This window comes from Octopus bimaculoides, chromosome 1, assembly GCF_046866305.1.
Source record: "Octopus bimaculoides isolate indiv1 chromosome 1, ASM4686630v1, whole genome shotgun sequence".
Classification (NCBI taxonomy): domain Eukaryota; kingdom Metazoa; phylum Mollusca; class Cephalopoda; order Octopoda; family Octopodidae; genus Octopus; species Octopus bimaculoides.
The window spans coordinates 117,222,598-117,234,597 of record NC_142928.1 but is presented as its reverse complement, the minus strand read 5'-3'; the positions used below and the strand labels follow the sequence as shown (position 1 = coordinate 117,234,597).

The following is a 12,000-nucleotide window of genomic DNA, read 5'->3' as shown; positions in this document are numbered from 1 at the left end:
TTCCCCCACACATGGGAAAACACACAATAGTTTTCGAATTATTATACAAATATAAACAGGTACAGCAAATACAACAGGCAACAACACGGGAACAGTCAACAGAAACTACACTTACTATATCAACGTACTTCGGTAACAATACCAACACTCCCAACTCACAGAGACGAAATACTGCTAAGCATTTCGCCCGTCGTTCTAACGTTTCTGGCAGCTCACCGCCTTATTACAAAGAAATTTATGAAAAGTTTTTAAACTCAAAGATGTTTCATGTATCATGAAAATCACGTCTTCAAAATAATGCTTCAAAGAAAAGGAAATTTTCTATTCAAATTCGTATATATACACATACAAACATATATATATTAAAGTATACACATATACATATATATCTCTGTGTGTACAAATATGTATATATGTGTATATGTTTATATACTTATATGTATATATATATATATATATACATACAAGCATGAATGTGTCTATATATGCATACACACATATGCGTGTGTGTGTGTGTGTGTGTGTGTGTGTGTGTGTGTGTGTGTGTGCGTGCGAGTGCGCGTGTCTACATTCGTACAAAAACGTAGCAGAGTATCTCGTCCGTATCGTATATCTGATCGTTATCAGTAAAGAAAACGGTCGGATGATTTTGAAGTATTGCAGTGTATTGTAACATGCAAGCCATAATTCATTCTTTTGAGGGACACCTTTACATTTCGCTTTCTCCCTATCTTTTTCTCTTTCTCTTTAAACCTCAATGCATGGTATATCAGATTCCATTTGGTGCTTGGGAGGCAAATAGTCATATGTGTTGACAGCTTAAATATTTATTAATTGTATAGGACTTTATACTGTTTTTCCTTACGAAAGATTGAGGACAGAAATGATAAAATGAATTTCGTCCACGACTCTGAACCCAAATACTACACGGATCAACTACTCTTCAGAAACCAACGGAGTTTCGTTTAAATAAACGGATGTATTTCTCTCTCTCTCTCTCTCTCTCTCTCTCTCTCTCTCTCTCTCTCTCTCTTCTACCTTCTATCTTTTCCAGTTTTTCTCGTTGTTTATGTATTTCACTCGTTTTCCCTCGTTTGTTTACGTATTTCATATTATTTGCACCATTGGTGACTTCCTGTACCTATATATATATATATATATATATATATATATATATATATATGTGTGTGTGTGTGTGTGTGTGTGTGTGTGTATGTGTGTGTAATTAGATAAAGATAGTTATGGCCAGTGTATGGGATTACCCATGGTTTCACGTCCATAAAGCGCTTAGTGTTACTGCATCTCATCAGTCTAATAGATATAAGAATTTAGTTTCGTCTACATTAAGATATATAAATCTATCTTTGAATATGCTGATGGACACCTTCCTATATGCATCCATTCGTAAACGAGTCGTCTCTCATGATGGTAACGACCGAATCTGAGGGAGTGGAATCTTTTTCCAAAGTAAGTCTACAATGTATCAAGTAACGAGCAATCTCTTATTTCACAATGTTTGACCTAAAATGAATTATTGAAAATTTCAAACAGTTTCTATAGTGCAGATTAATAGTAAAACTAAATCACTTATTGAAATATAATTATAGTGAAACAAAATTCGGATCTTTTCCCTTTCGACGGCACATTTAAACAATAATTTTTTGTAACTAAACACTTTCAAAATTCGTATATTCGTATATGTTGAGAAAAATTACACATTCACGCTTTATTCATCTGCATTTGAAGCAGGAGAAAGAAATTATCTTCAATATGTTTTTAAGTAATCCATGGTTACGCAATGCAAATATTCTACTCTACCAGATATATTTAGAATGATAATTATTTCCTTAGTTCCTAAATTAAGAGCACAGTATTTTTAATAGATTGTTGCTATATTCGTGGCAAGGTGTCTATAGTAGGCTATGGGTCTCGCACATATTTTCGCTCTATCTGAATAAACGGAATGTAATTGGAGTTACAAAATTTTACTAAATCACCGTGACATTTGTTATAAGACAGCTTTCTTGTGTCGAGATTCGATTCACTCAAAGGGCACGAAGGCTGTTTCTTGGTTGGGGTGGGATATTTATAACATCTCAAAACAGAAACCGAACATGTTTTTCTTTATGGTAACCTTATTACTCTTATGCCCTAAATCTAATCCTCTTAAGTAAGTCCTTAGCGATCTTTTGGCCTTTCTCTCATCTCTTGCTTCAGGATATTTAGAAAGAATCCAGGTATTTGCATCATTCAAAACCTGAACATAACAAATCTCAATACGATTTCATTTTCAAGTTTCTGTCACCGATCTTTGAAGTGTCATGGCTGAAACTCCTGAAAGTCTCACATGCCAAGCGTCTTATGGATTGAGCTGGATCTCTTCTAATTGCTCTCTTCAGCTCCAGACTGAAATGATGATCCTTCTTGTGGTGATGATCTCGTGATCCTGTTTTCCTTTACACTATTCCCTCTTTCTCAAACTTATTCACAATAATCTTGATGGTTCTTGAATGGACTTTGAAGATGGAAGCTAGAGAATGAATGTTGGTACCATTACTGAAGGCTTGGATGATCTTAACACTCTGAACATTGGTTAGTTGGGAAGACATGGTAAGGCTGGCCCAAAACACTTCAGCCTGTTCTCTTTCTAGCTAAATTTCTCAATGGGCATTTCCCTGATTCATACAAAAACTGGTGTTAGTATGGTCGAACGTCTTACTGAAAAACGTGAAATTGCAAATCGATAAGTCCATTGGTTTTAAAATGTTTTAAGAATTTGTGAGCATCACAGTTTTGCTGTTACACTGTGTATGTGTGTGCGTGTGTGTGTGTGTGTGTGTGTGTGCGTGTGTGTGAGTGTGTGTGTTTGTGTTTGTGTGTGTGTGGTGTATTGTGTCTGCATTTGTCCTGCCACCACCACTACCACTTGATAACCGGTGATGGTGTGTTTACGGCCACGTATCTTAGCTATTCAGCAAAAGAGACCGATAGAATACGTATCAGGGCTAAAAGTTCATTCGACTAAAAAATTCGTCAAAGTGGTGCACCAGTATGGCCGCTGTCTAATGACTAAAACAAGTAAAAGATAAAAGATACACACATATATATACATTATACATTCACGCAGAATCTCTGTGACATTGTGTGTAACAAGACTACCTTTTAATTACAAGTACAATCCATCCAAATGACTTCTATTTCCATCCACTCATAATAAAATGCACCGGAGTGGTTACCTATTGTACCTGAGACCTCGTGGTTGTGATGCGAACTATTCAACTATTTAACCATACTACCTCTATACAGAAACATACACACACGCCCGCGCATATGATTATGTATATGCGTGTGTGTGTGGGTGCGTGTATGTTTGAGTGTGTGTGTATGTGTGTATAAGCACACATACACACACACACACACACACACACATACACACATACGCACACACACACACACACACACACACACACACATACACACACACACACACACACACACACATGTATTTATTTATTTATGTGTTTTAGCCAAGTGGCTGCGGTCATGCTGGTGCACCCACACACACACGCATATACATAATCATATGCGCGGGCGTGTGTGTATGTTTCTGTATAGAGGTAGTATGGTTAAATAGTTGAATAGTTCGCATCACAACCACGAGGTCTCAGGTACAATAGGTAACCACTCCGGTGCATTTTATTATGAGTGGATGGAAATAGAAGTCATTTGGATGGATTGTACTTGTAATTAAAAGGTAGTCTTGTTACACACAATGTCACAGAGATTCTGCGTGAATGTATAATGTATATATATGTGTGTATCTTTCGAAACTCTGAACTCATCATTCTAGTGTATGAAACAAGTATTAGTGTTGGTTTAGGGGTGTCAGTGAACACTTTTCTATCTTACCAATCTCAACAAATATCCGTGGCAATGTCAATCTACCATGACCCAGGAATTCCCCAAATGAAATACTGAAGGTTATTCGCATGTTTTTCAATTTTCTTTCTGCTCATTTTCCTTATACAACTTACTTATTTTATTCTTTCTATTTATTGATTTGTTGGACGTTGAGATATGTTTTTCTTCAGACGGAGGCCACGAACCTTAACCTGAAGACTGAAAGTTAGGCCAACACTTCCCTATGTCTTTGAATTATTTAGACTGTAAATTGGTTTTAAATTCAAGTACAAGGCCAGTAATTTGAGAGTTGGGGCTTGAGTCGATTGCATCGACCCCCAGCGTTCAACTAGAACTTCTATTTATTTTTTTTTACTCCGAAAGGATGAATTGCATAGTTGGTCTCGGCGGAATTTGAACTCAGAACGTAAAGATATGCAAAATGCCATGCATTTTGCCAAGGGTGTTGATGATTCTGCTAGCTCGCCATCTTCAGAGTGTCTATATCAAATTAAGATCCGACAAGTTATGACGCCTTTCGCTAAAGAATCTTGTTGTTCAGACGTGACCATCGTCCATCTTTCTTTTCTACACGTGACCATCTTTCTTTTCCTACACGGACGTTTAAATAAACGGATGTATTTCTCTCTCTCTCTCTCTCTCTCTCTCTCTCTCTCTCTCTCTCTCTCTCTCTCTCTCTCTCTCTTCTACCTTCTATCTTTTCCAGTTTTTCTCGTTGTTTATGTATTTCACTCGTTTTCCCTCGTTTGTTTACGTATTTCATATTATTTGCACCATTGGTGACTTCCTGTACCTATATATATATATATATATATATATATATATATATATATATGTGTGTGTGTGTGTGTGTGTGTGTGTGTGTATGTGTGTGTAATTAGATAAAGATAGTTATGGCCAGTGTATGGGATTACCCATGGTTTCACGTCCATAAAGCGCTTAGTGTTACTGCATCTCATCAGACTGAGACCATAAATGCTTTCTGCATGTGAAACCCTGGTAATCCCATTAACTATCTTTATCTAATTACTCTACTGTTCTATAAGGTACAGTCATCTTCTCTTTCGAATCTATGATCTACTGACGATATGTATCTATATATATACATTCATCATAACAGTTTTCATTGCAACTGTGTGACGATCGGAAATGTGAAACTCTGAGTAACAGCTTTCTGATATTTTGCAGCTTTAATAAAAAGTATATTGATCTACCTTTGGTATTCGAGTACTATTTTTTCCACCTTCTTTTGCACTTATGTGCTCACCTGGGTGTGTGTGTATTAATTGCTAGCAAAGACACAATATTTCGTCTCATAGCCATAATATATGACTAAATATAATAAAGGTTTACAATTCAATATTGTACTTTACATTGTATTAGCAGAGCGATATTCTCACTTTGAAGTTTATCCCTATAGATTTCTTATAGAATTCAGAGCAGCACTACAAGTTACGTCGTTTCGTGTACGAATACGTCTATGTAAACAGTTAACAATAATAATAAATTTTAAGCAAAACTTATAATTATTGTAACTGTAATGATGATGATGATGATGATGATGATGATGATGATGATGATGATGATGATGATAACGGTGATGACGATGATGATGATGATGACGACGACGACGACGCGACGAGAAGGATAAAGGGAAGGATCATGTGGTGGGGATATCAATTTATAAATATTGATCTCGTTTTTATTCCTCCAAAATATGGGTTCAAACGTCTCAAATCTACTAAGTACTTGTAATGTGCGTTCAGAAAGTGACTTAAATTTATTAAAAGTCTGATGGTATAACTACCGTTTCATTTTTATTTTTGTTTCTTCATTTTTCTTTCAAAGCTGTGTATGTTAGTTAACAAGAAAATATGTTTCCTGCCACCCACCTTCAGCTACAGCAAGTTGTCTTTCCTGCTGTACTTGATCGCTTTGGGCTATGTTTATCGACTCCGACTTCATTCCATCACTTGCAGCTATTTTCGGTCGCCTGCGTTTGCGCTTAGTACCTTCTGGCTATTACAATCGACTCCGGCTGTGCTCGGTCGTCACCAACTGTGCTCGGTCGTTTCCGGCACTATTCCGAGACATCCGGTGTTTAGTTTCCAACATCGACTGCATCTCAAATAGTATTTTCCTTTATGAATAATCTATATATAGCAGTTATTGTCAAAATATTTCAGTATGATATTTGTTTAGGGGTTTGTATTTTCAATGAAAAACTATATACATTATTTATACAAACGTATACTGATTAAGAGTGGCATAGTTATTGTACTAAACATTTTATAAAACAGTTTTTATCGACCTTTCTGTTAAGTTCCCTTTTGCTGATTTTATCGTTATAGTTGTTTACGTCCATATCTAACGAAATTGAATTTAAGTTTCATTTAGATAAATTTTAAGTTTATCCCAATCAATCAGGCTGAGAAAAAACGAGAAAGAATAATAAATAACAACAGAGTTAAATATACGAGAAAAGGAATAATTGGAAGAAGGGGAAGATAAGAGTTATGTCCCTTAGGTCCGTAAGAAGGAGATAATGGTAAAATTTATATATGAATTAACAATGGTCTATGGAGTTGATCTGATGGAGAAGAGTTGAAGTTTGCATGTATACATAATACAGAGAGTGTGGTGTTCTCCATTTCGACAGCAGAAAGTTGTCGAGATGCTTGTATCTTGTCAAATTTTCCGATCTCGAGTTCAATAGGTCGGTTTGAGATCTTGCAAATGGAGAAAGCCTGCGTCTGGTTGAACTTAATGTATGGTGAAAATCGGTCTATGATGCTCCACTTGATGGTGAGTGGAGTATTTCTGACCTTCAGGTCCAGATGTGGCTAACTAGCTAAGTGGTTCTCTTCTTGTCTACGGTCTAGAAATATGACTAGTGATCAGCATATTTATTTTTTTAGTCAGTTTCCTATAGTCAAGTATATTTTCTCTCTTTGGTTATGTTGTTCGGCAGAACTAAGGTCGCCTCAGCTTCGTATACAACTGAACTAACTATGCATGACGTTGAGTACATTTTGGCGTGGATGCCTGATCTAATTTACGTGTGATAATGTTGTTCATGTTGAGACAGCGAGTAGGAGAAACTTTCAGAGAACGGCTTTTTTAAAGATTTTTTTATACTTTTGGCTATCCGGGAAGTGCTTTTCTTTTTTTCTTAACATTCAAGGAAAAGGGGGGCAAAACATAATATTCCTAAGTCTATTTTTAGGATTCATTCATGTTACGGTCGAAGTGAAAGCTATCTTCTTTTCGAAGTCACTTTTGGCCAGCGGGCGGCTGCCTTATCGAATACTTTCTTAGATGAGAAGAGATTTAGATATCCTTTTATTAATATTGGCTGAGAATTTTTTAAGGACGACAGAGGTTGGCAAAAGTTTGTGTATATACGTAAGCTTTTCATTAAGTATAAGTAGAGCTTGTAAGAGTATAAGTTTACGTCTAAGGAAGTGTTTGAAAAATCAATCTCACAATATCACAATATCATTTTGTGTACTGTGATTTTGAGACCTAACTTGCTAAAGATAAATATGAGAATTTTCCTAAATGTATCGAGGATATAGCCATCACAGTCGTGGGATATGGTATATAGGTATAAAAAATCTCTAATAGACGTTCCGTGAGTGATGCCTTACTCATAATTTTGGAACAATCGACCCTTCTGTCACAACATGGAGGTTTAGATGCATCCATATCTCTTATGTTGATCAAGTAGGTATTTAAAGTCTATTTTCTGTTCTTAGACAGTAAAGGCACAACCTTCTAATAAGATGTAATGTACTTATCACAAGTCCAAGAGAAGCTGCTATTCCTGTCAATGTTGTTGGCATTCGCTAGCTTGCGCGATAATACCCATGTATAATTTTCTTTTTCTTGTACTTTTTTGCTGGTATGATAAGTATTTATCTTCCAAGTCTCTAAATATATCAATCAGTCCAACCAGCCTTGGTTCACATGGAGCAGCTGTAAACCCGGAGTCCTTTGCTTAATTTAATGATGATGTTACATTCACTATGACTATACACGCGATGTACTTATTTCTTTAGTCAACACTTCCTGTTCAATATGTGTTACCTAAGTGACACAATGAAGCAATGAAAAGTCGTTTGGACTGATTTTATGCCTTTAGTTCCATCCCTCCGTTTAACAAAGATCTTGTCAGTATGATAGGTGATGTGTCAGTATCGTCTTAGCCTTGGTGTCCAAGTTGCAGATTTTTTTCAAGTGTCTACGCTAATATCCCAAATCAGTGATTCCCAAGGTGGGGCGTACGCCCCACTGGTGGGGCCTGAGAAAATTCAGGTGGGGCGCGGGGCATAGACGTGGGCTGTGAAAATATTTGTACATGACGAGCGGTCATCGCAGGCACAACCTTAGATTCCGTCTTTCCTTTGAAGCCTCCACATCGGAAACTCTCGCACCCCAGCGAGACAAAGAAGATCCCGCACTGAGCAATAAACTTACGCGCATCCCTATACATGTAGCATGAATCACTACTGGCAGTAAATGATGCATGAAATTTTCATCGACAGGAACTGCTGGCATTACTATTCAGATAAGCCAATCAATTGCCTCAATTAGTTTATACTGAAGAGTGCGCGCATCTAAGCTTTGTTATAACCGCCGGCAAAAAATAGTCTATAAATTGGGGTTAAACCACAGCTCTTTATTTCAACATAAACTATGCAGTGATTTTTTCAAGGCAGCAGCCAACTCAGCTCAGGTGACTCGTTGTTGCCGGTTGTTTCCACGAATCACTTTCTTTTCACACTGCAAAATTCATCGTCTCCATCGCTTTCTTGGATTTGTGTCATCTCCCGAGACTTTCAATACTGTACCTTTCAATTTTAATATCTTTTGTTAGCCCTATTGAAAATGAGCAAACCAAACAAGAAGAAGACTCGTCAATACGCGGTGGAGTTTTTGAAGTTTGGGTTCATTTCTGATGAGCATGATGAGCGTAAACCGTTTTGCTTACTATGTAATCAGACGATGAGCAATGAGTCAATGAAGGCAGGTAGGCTGGAAGCGCACTTAAAGGTAAGACATCCTAATAATTCTAATTTAGATTTGGAATACTTCAAATCATTGAAAGAAAAATTTAAAAACCGAACAAAACTCACTTCACTATTTCATGCAAAACAAGCGCCTCATACTCGTGCCCTTGAAGCCAGCTACGAAATCTCCTTGCTTATAGCAAAACATGGAAAGAATCACACTATTGGAGAGCAACTGATTAAACCTGCTATCTCAATATTCTTAAAAACTGTATTACAAAAAGATGATGGAGATATCAGGACTATGCCACTCAGTAATAACACTGTCTCGAACAGAATAGATGAAATGGGGCAAGATGTTGAAAGCCAGCTTATTGAGAAATTAAAATTGCGTAAGTTTTCATTACAAATGGACGAATCCACAATCCGGGACAGTGAGGCTCTGTTATTGACTTATGTGAGGTATATTGACCACGAGGAGTTTCAGGAAGAGATGCTGTTCTGCGAATCGTTTGAAACCACCACAACTGCAAATGATATTTACATCAAAATCAAACATTATTTGGATGCAAACAAAATACCAAAGGAAAACTTACTGGCATGTGCGGCAGACGGTGCACCTGCCATGATGGGCAAGAATACGGGATGCTTAAAAATGATGAAGGATGAAAATCCAAACATGTTGACTGTCCATTGTGTAATACACCGAGAAAACTTGGTTGCCAAGAAATTGTCCCCTGTTCTTAACAAGATTCTTCAAAGTGTGATCAAGTGTGTCAACAGCATTAAAAGAAATTCTAAATCTGAACGTCTTTTTAAGCAGTTTTGTATAAATCAAAGTGCCGAACATGTTCGATTATTGCTTCATACAGAAGTAAGATGGCTATCAAGTGGAAACTGCTTAAAGAGGTTCATGGAATTATTTGATCAGATTAACGACTTTCTTAGTGATAAATGTGAAATGAAATTGCTGTCAACAACGGATGGAAAAGCATTTGTCAGTTATTTGACAGACATATTTGAGAAACTTGGAAACTTGAATAAACAACTTCAAGGTGCAAACATGACACTTATTGATGCAAAAGCAAAGATTTTTGGATTTATTACAGCTCTCGAATTATGGAAAAAGAAATTTTCCAAAAGAAATTTCAGTGAACCTTACTAGTTGAGTAAATGTGAAATAACGAATGATGCTGGCATTGTAATTATTGATCATTTAAATATCTTGATAAAGGATTTCAATGACAGATTTTGCGATTTAAAGGCAATGAATTTTCCTTCTTGGTTAACTCAACCGCTTCTGATTAACGTTTCTGATGCTACAATCCAATACCAAGAAGAGTTATCAGAATTACAACATGATGAATCAGTGAAGACTTTGTTTAAATTGAAAGGTACAAAGATGTGGCTATATGACGAGGTTGAAAGAAAATATCCTAAAATGTCTACATCAGCGAGAGAGCTACTGATTCCTTTCCCTTCGTCTTATTTGGTCGAATGTGGTTTTAGTGCAGTTGATAATTTGCTCGAAGCCAAGAGAAACCGGCTTGAGATTACAAAACGTGGCGATTTACGACTGAAATTAACAAAGTTGTCTCCTCAAATTAAAAACTTGTGCTGTATGCATCAGGCACAGGGTTCTCACTAAATTAGTCGAGCTGACCGTCAAATAATTGAACTGAAAAAACGTGTTTCTTTATTCTTTATAAATTGACATTTTTTAAAAACATGAGAAATCGTAATAATTTTATCGATTTATTGGGTGTTATGCACTTTCAGTGCCTGTTGTTTCAATTCTCAAGCTATTTTTTTGTATTTTGAATACAATGTTTTAATTTTTGATTTTTTTCAATTGTAAGTACATGTGGGCCACATGTACTTGTAAATGTGAGTGGACATGGGAAAAGGTGGGGCGTAAAAACTTTTGCTATGAAAAAGTGGGGCGCCGGGAAAAAAGGTTGGGAAACACTGTCCCAAATCATAGTAGTTCTTGCACTCTAACTTCCATAACTTCCGAAGTCTGCTGAAATATACTTTTGTTTACTCTGGCTTTATGGCACCAGCACAAGCAATATTATCGTCTATTCCGATGCATTTGTAATGTAGTGGAGACAGACAAACCTCTGCTATCCATATTTCTTGTCTGGTTGACGGTCTTTCTTTTTTTCAGCCAGATATGAATATTTGTCCTGAACAAACACCATATTGGGAAACAACGATACGGGAGTACGAAGAGAGAGAGAGAGAGAGAGAGAGAGAGAGAGAGAGAGAGAGAGAGAGAGAGAGAGAAGATCCTCAATGCTCATATAATGGTGTGGTCAAACATTCTAGAGCAAAAAAGGCCACTAATAACGATATCCCGACACTTATGTGCCCCGCGAGGACCATATGGCGATTACTGATCCAGTAACAGGACCACCAACGAGACCTTTCTGCGGAGTCAATATTGCCAACAACTGCCGGATACCCTACTTCCTCTCTATGATATAGGCCTTCTGATAAAAATGTCCCCGGATGTGTGTGACAGCACAGAGGACCTCCTCAGCAAAATCAATGACTGCAACCATGCATACGACCTGACGAGATGCATAATAGGCAGTATGGACGTAGTATCCTTATATCCATCAATTGGTGTTGATTTGCTGTGGAAAATGTGTGGAGATGACCAGCAAGAGCGATGTGGAGTTTCGTGATGTTGACACAGAAGAACTGGGCCGCCTCCTGAGACTGACATGTAACAATGGTTACTTAGATTAAACATGACCTTAGTTGTTTCTACCCCACTAGTTCGGTAACAGGTATACCCTACCTGCTATAACTTCTATGGCCAGGAAGACCTCTAGAGAAAGATGGAACGGGTGGACCAGAGTTATGCGGACCCCCGAAAACGATGATAAGATTAAAAATATGGTCGCACATGCGGTGGGTATGTGTGTGTACCAAGATCACACTCAAGGGTCACATATTTAAGTTTAATAGTAAGATATACGCCCAAGAAGAAGGTGCAGCCATCGGTGTCAGCATCGCTGGCGATGTGGCTAACCTATTTATGGTATTGTGGGATAGG

General features: G+C 37.2%; 2 protein-coding genes across 2 annotated transcripts; both read left to right on the top strand.

The window, feature by feature from the left end:
* Nucleotides 1–8,811: 8,811 nt before the first annotated feature.
* Nucleotides 8,812–10,098, top strand: LOC149137699 (SCAN domain-containing protein 3-like). Its single transcript, XM_089351413.1, has one exon. The coding sequence runs from the start codon at nucleotides 8,812–8,814 to the stop codon at nucleotides 10,096–10,098; it is 1,287 nt and encodes a 428-aa protein (XP_089207539.1).
* A 102-nt stretch (nucleotides 10,099–10,200) lies between these two features.
* Nucleotides 10,201–10,581, top strand: LOC149137698 (protein ZBED8L-like). The gene has a single exon (XM_089351308.1). The coding sequence runs from the start codon at nucleotides 10,201–10,203 to the stop codon at nucleotides 10,579–10,581; it is 381 nt and encodes a 126-aa protein (XP_089207434.1).
* Nucleotides 10,582–12,000: the final 1,419 nt, after the last annotated feature.